The sequence below is a fragment of the Heterodontus francisci genome, chromosome 34 (assembly GCF_036365525.1).
Source record: "Heterodontus francisci isolate sHetFra1 chromosome 34, sHetFra1.hap1, whole genome shotgun sequence".
Lineage (NCBI taxonomy): Eukaryota > Metazoa > Chordata > Chondrichthyes > Heterodontiformes > Heterodontidae > Heterodontus > Heterodontus francisci.
Window position 1 is genome coordinate 22,276,028 of NC_090404.1, and position 6,311 is coordinate 22,282,338.

At 47.4% G+C, this 6,311-nt stretch overlaps 1 protein-coding gene across 1 annotated transcript; it reads right to left on the reverse strand.

Annotated features, from left to right (window-relative positions):
* Positions 1–410: 410 nt before the first annotated feature.
* Positions 411–4,915, reverse strand: LOC137349198 (zinc finger protein 22-like). The gene is made up of 2 exons (XM_068014631.1): positions 4,841–4,915; positions 411–3,652 (listed from the first exon to the last, which is right to left on the reverse strand). Exon 2 carries the CDS (start codon positions 3,207–3,209, stop codon positions 2,811–2,813), a length of 399 nt encoding a protein of 132 aa, XP_067870732.1. The 5' UTR covers positions 3,210–3,652; positions 4,841–4,915; the 3' UTR covers positions 411–2,810.
* Between the last annotated feature and the right edge of the window lie 1,396 nt (positions 4,916–6,311).

The following is a 6,311-nucleotide window of genomic DNA, read 5'->3' on the forward strand; positions in this document are numbered from 1 at the left end:
CACCAATCTCTGGTTTGACAGCCCGTTTCCAGCATTCACTGTTGTTCTTCCTGACTCTAAACACAGTTGTAAAGGAGCCTTCTGTTCCGTGCCCAGGAGCTCTGAACCATGGAAGAGAGCGGCTGGGACACGTTTCTTACAGGCCTCAGGATTAACCCACACGGGGACTTTGCTGTCAGTGAAGAGAGACGAGAAAGACCAAAGTGCCGTTTGTCCCTCTCAGTGTGATCCTGAAGGACTGTGTTCAGACTGAAGTTCTGTTCCTGCCGTACGATCCTCCCCCCAGATTGTCCTTTCTGAGCTCCAGCCAGGTGATGCTAAACACTCAGGTGGGAAAGACAAAAATCTACAGTGTGTTTAAAACAAAGTTGATTTATTAAACTATTTAACCAGAATATTAAATTCCAGCCAAGTTAGAGATTATTCTCATCAGCAGAAACAAACCCCAACTGTCATTACGGAAACATAAGAAAAGTTATGGCACAGAAGGAGGCCATTCAGCCCATCATGTCGGCACTGACCGTTAAGAGTTATCCAGCCTAATCCCACTTTCCAGCTCTTGGTCTGTAGCCTCGTAGGTTACGGCTCCTCAATTGCATCTCCAAGTACTTTTTAAATGTGATGAGGGTTGCTGCCTCGATCACCCTTTCAGACAGTGAGTTCCAGACACCAACCCCCCAACCCTCTGGGTGAAAAGATTCCTCAACTGTCTTCCAATCCTTCTGCCATTTACTTTAAATATATGTCCCCTGGTTATTGACCTCTCTGATAATGGAAATAGCTCCTTCCTATCCACTATCTCTCAGCCCCTTTATAACTTTACACATCTCAGCCTCCTCTGTTCCAAAGAAAACAACCCTAGCCTAACCAAACTTCCCTCACAGCTAAAATTCTCCAATCTTGGCAACATCCTTGTAAATCTCCTCTGTACCCTCTCTAATGCAATCACATTCTTCCTGTAATGTGGCGACCAGAACTGCACACAGCACTTCAACAGTGGCCTAACCAGTGTTTTATACAGTTCCAGTATAACCTCCCAGCTCTTTTATCCTATGCCTCAGCCAATAAAAACAAACTTCGCGTATGCCTTCTTAACCACCTTATCTACCTGTCCCGCCACCTTCAGGAATTTGTGGACAGGCACTCCAAGGTCCCTCTATTCCTCTACACTTCTCAGTATCCTACCATTTATTGTGGATTCCCTTGCCTTTTTCACTCACCCCAAATGCACTATCTCACACTTCTCCAGATAGAATTCCATTTCACAGAATCACATAATTGTTATAGCGCAGAAAGAGGCCATTCGGTCCATCGTGTCTATACCATATCTCTGAAAGAGCAATTCACCTAATGCCATTTCCCCGCCTTCTCCTTGTAACCCCTCAGATTCTTCCTTCTCATATAAAAGAGTCAAATTTCCTTTGAATGCTGCAATTGAACCTGCCTCCACCGCACTCTCAGGCAGTGCATTCCAGACCCTAACCACTCGTTGCGTGAAAACGTTTTTTCTCATGTTGCTTTGACTTCTCAGCCATTATTTTTAACCCGTGCCCTCTCGTTCTTGATCATTTCATGAGTGGGAACAGTTTCTCTCTATCTACTCTGACCAGACTCATGATTTGGAATACCTCGATCAAATCACCTCTCAGCCTTCTCGTCTCCAAGGAAAACAGTCCCAACTTCTCCAATCTATCTTCATAACTGAAGTTCCTCATCCCTGGAACCATTCACGTGAATCTTTTCCACACTCTCTTCGATGCCCTCACATCTTTCCGTAAATGTGGCACCCAGCATTCAACCCAATATTCCAGCTTAGGTCGAACTAGTGTCTTGTACAAGTTCAACATAATCTCCTTGCTCTTGTACTCTATGCCCTGTTAATAAAGCCCAAGATACTGTATGCTTTATTAACTGCTCTCGCAATCAGTCCTGACTTCAATGACTTATGCATATATACACCCAGGTCCCTCTGCTCCTGTACCCCCTTTAGAATTGTACCCTTTGTTTTATATTGTCTCTCCATGTTCTTCTTACCAAAATGTATCACTTCCCATTTCATTGCATTGAACTTCATCCTCCACCTATCTGCCCATTCCACCAACTTGTTGATGTCCTTTTGGAGTTCTACACTATCCTCACAGTTCACAATGCTTCCAAGTTTAATATCATCCACAAACTTTGAAATTGTGCCCTGTACACCAAGGCGTAAGTCACTAATATATATCAGGAAAAGCCAGGGTCCCAACACTGACTCCTGGGGAACTCCACTGTAAAGCTTCCTCCAGCCCAAAAAACATCCATGAACAATTACTCTTTGTTTCCTGTCACTGAGCCAATTCTGTATCCATGTTGCCACCGTCCCTTTTATTCCATGAGCTATAACCTTGCTCACATGCCTGTTGTGTGGGACTGCATCAAATGCTTTTCGTAAGTCCATGTACACATCAACAGCATTGCCCTCATCAATCCTCTCTGTTACTTCGTCAAAGAAACAGCAAGTTAATTAAACATGATTTTCCCTTAAGAAATCCACACTAGCTTTCTTTAATTAACCCGGCTGCCTACCTGAGCAGTCCATTGATATCTTCCTGCAGTCTACAGCTTTCTTCCTCACTGTCAACCATACGGCCACTTTTTGCCTCATCTGCTAACTTCTTAATAATGCTCCCTATATTTAAGTAAATCATTGATATATACCACAAAAAGGTACCTGGTACTGAGCACTGAAACCCCACTGGAAACAGGCTTCCAGTCATTATTCAGTTCTGGATGTGATGAACAGCAGCAATAACAGAATCCAGCCCCAGCAGTTATATGTGAATTCGCTGGTGTCTCAGCAGGTGGGATGACCGAGTGAATCTCTTTCCACACTCGGAGCAGGTGAACGGCCTCTCCCCAGTGTGAGTGCGTTGGTGTGTCTGTAGATCTGCTGTTCTTTTAAAACTCTTCTCACAGTCAGAACATTTAAATGGCCTCTCCACAGTGTGGACTCGCTGGTGTCTCAGCAGGTTGGATGACTGAGTGAATCTCTTTCCACACTCGGAGCAGGTGAATGGCCTTTCCCCAGTGTGAGTGCGTTGGTGTGTCTGTAGCTCACTTTTCCTTTTAAAGCTCTTCTCACAGTCAGAACATTTAAACGGCCTCTCCCCAGTGTGCACTTGCTGGTGTCTCAGCAGGGTGGACGACTGACTGAATCCCTTCCCACACATGGAGCAGGTGAATGGCCTCTCCCCAGTGTGACTGCGTCCATGAATTTCCAGCTGGGACGGGCGATTAAATCTCTTCCCACAGTCCCAACATTTCCACGGTTTCTCTTTGGTGCGGGCGTCCTTGTGTCTCTCCAGGTTGGATGATCAGTTACAGCCTCGTCTACACACAGAACACCTCAATAGTTTCTCCCAGCTGTGAACAGAGCAATTTTTTTTTCACACGGTGTAACTGGTTGAAGCTCTTTCCGCAGTCAGTGCACTGGAACACTAACTGGGGTGTGTGTGTCTAGTTGTGTTTTCAGTCACACTGTTGTCTCAAATCTTTTTGCACAGTCAGAATAGACAAAACATTCTCCTTTCACATGCAGATGATATTCAGGTCCTTGAATTGAGTGACTGCCAGGTCTGGACATGCCATCTGCAACTCATCCCACTCTTATACCCTGTAAAAGGAGTTTACAAAAACCATCACTGTCAGTCAGAATCCAAATTCACAACATTCTCCCCTCCTTTTTTCCTGGCCCAGGATGGTCATACATGCACCCTGCTGCACAATTCCCCTCCAATCTACCTCCCTTGACAGTCTCACATTGGAAATTGTTGTGTCCGACTGGGCTCAAAAGTACTCGGGGTTAAACCCAGCAGCTTTGCCTCCATCTCCACTCCAGATCAAACTTATGCAACAAAAAGACCCACAATGGAGGTCAGGGACCAACTTCCACATCCCACCGCGATACAAACCAGCTCTTAATTGGTCTGTCTGTGTTTCTTGACTCAGCTCTGTGAGCAATACCTGTAGTTTAGTTTAGTTTAGTTTAGAGATACAGCACTGAAACAGGCCCTTCGGCCCACCGAGTCTGTGCCGACCATCAACCACCCATAAAACAAAAACAAAATACTGCGGATGCTGCAAATCTGAAATAAAAGGAGAATACGCTGGAAATCCTCAGCAGCCTCTGTGGAGAGAGAAACAGAGTTAAACTTTCAGGTGCATCGAGCCACCAGAGCTTGGAGCGTGGAAGTCAGAGTGGGAGAAGGAGGCAGAATGAGGAGAGGCAATATAGTCCAACACTCAGAGCAACCTACAATCCACCTACATTACCGGGACAGGGAGACAGAGTTTAGAAACACTCAACAACACGACTCCAGTAAAACATCCCAGGAGGAAAAGGGGGAGCAGTGTGTGTACCTGCCCTGATATCCCCCTCCCCAGGCCTGTCAGTCAAACCCCCCACTCCTCCCAGTCCACAGCTCAGCCTAGCAGCTTCCTGCACCTTGAGCCAGCCCTGCCCAGGTGTGGCCCAGTCCAAGGAGAGTCTTTGTGGAACCGGGGACGGGGGACCTCCTGCCCTGTGCTGTGTCCGAAATGGTTCCTCCCTCCCCTCCCCCAGGCCCCTTTATAACTGAGCTCAGTTTCCTTTAAAGTTTTGTCCTTTGATGTTACAATTTATTAATCTTTAATTCCTCCAAAAGAGCTGGAAATCTGGCGGCCGTTAACCCCGGGCCTGTCACCGGGAGAAGCACCGCTCGGTGAAAAGGCAGGAACTTCTCATTGGGAGTGTTAAGGCCTACACCGTGTGTTTCTGAAGCCTACCCACCCCAATCCCTTTCTGCACTCAACAGTTTCTCACCCGCATTTGATCCACAACTTCCGTCTCCGTCGAATCCAGCAGCCACACTACATAATGCGCTTGCGCACCCGATACTTAAAGCTCCCGCCAGCGACCTGACAGCTCACAATGTCCGAGTGATTGACGGCGGCCCCTGACCAATAGCAAGAGGGGGCGGAACAGGAGTCCCGGGGCGGCCTCGCCTTCTCCATGGCCCCACCCTCTTTCGCTCCGATTGGCGGGAGGACTCACGGCCAATCGGTCCTCCAGCTCCAACCCCCTCTCCTCCGGAGCTGCCGTCAATCAGCCGGATGGGCGGACAGTGTGAGCGGTACGGGCTGAGGCAGAGAGCGCGGTTCCAGCGAGTGAGAGGGGAGGCGGGTTAATAAAGCCCGGGGCTCGCAGGCTGCAGACACACCGAGTGCGGAGCCAGGAGACAATCTAAACAGCCAGAGTACAACAAACAAATAAACAAACAACGGGCAGCACAGTGGTTAGCACCACAGCCTCACAGCTCCAGCGAACCGGGTTCGATTCTGGGTACTGCCTGTGCGGAGTTTGCAAGTGGGTTTTCGCCGGGTGCTCCGGTTTCCTCCCACAGGTTGATAGGTAAATTGGCCATTGTAAGTTGTAGGTAGGTGGTAGGAGAATTGAGGGGATGTGGTAGGGAATATGGGATTAATGTAGGATTAATATAAATGGGTGGTTGTTGGTCGGCACAGACTCAGGGGGCTGAAGGGCCTGTTTCAGTGCTGTATCATTAAATTTAACAAGGTTAACCCCAAGCCACTGCTTCCCTCCAGTCCAAATCTCAGGAAAGAGTCAAAAGCAGAGCCTTTCTCCAAAATCCAGGAGAGGCAGGAACTGTCTCTAAATGGAGGAGAACTATAACATCAAAGGGTAAAACTATAAATGAAACTTAGATCAGTTATTCAGGGGTCTAGGGGAGGGAGGAACCACTTGAGACACAGCACAGAGCAGGAGGTTCTCACCGCACCCCCCCCCCCCCCCCCCCACCCCTCACTCCCTGGTTGTGGACTGACAGTGATGGCTTTTGTAAACTCCTTTTACACGGGCTTAGAAAGGGAGGATTTGCAGATGGAAGCTCAATCCAAACATCGCATCAAGATCTGTCAGAGTCATTCGATTAATCAGGATCTGAATATCATCAACCTTTGAATGTGGAAGGAAAAGGTTTGTCTGTTCTGTCTGTGGGAAACGATATCAGGGATCAGTGTGACTGGAAAAGCGCTGAAGTACACAAAAGCCCTGGTTAGACCACACCTGGAGCACTGTGTTCAGTTCTGGGCACCACACCTGAGGAAGGATATGTTGGCTTTAAAATGTAACAATGTATATGGCATGACAAATGAAATGGAAGGGTTGTGAGGCAACTCATGATTGTATTGAAGGAAGTTGATGACCTTTGCACTGTTTGTAATTGTTGACCTGGTACTGTTTGGTAATGTAATTTTTACAGATTTTTATGAAT

What these genes read in the sequence shown, in the direction of transcription:
- LOC137349198 (XM_068014631.1), bottom strand. Translation starts at nt 3,209, where the DNA reads ATGTGTGGGAAGGGATTCAGTCAGTCGTCCACCCTGCTGAGACACCAG.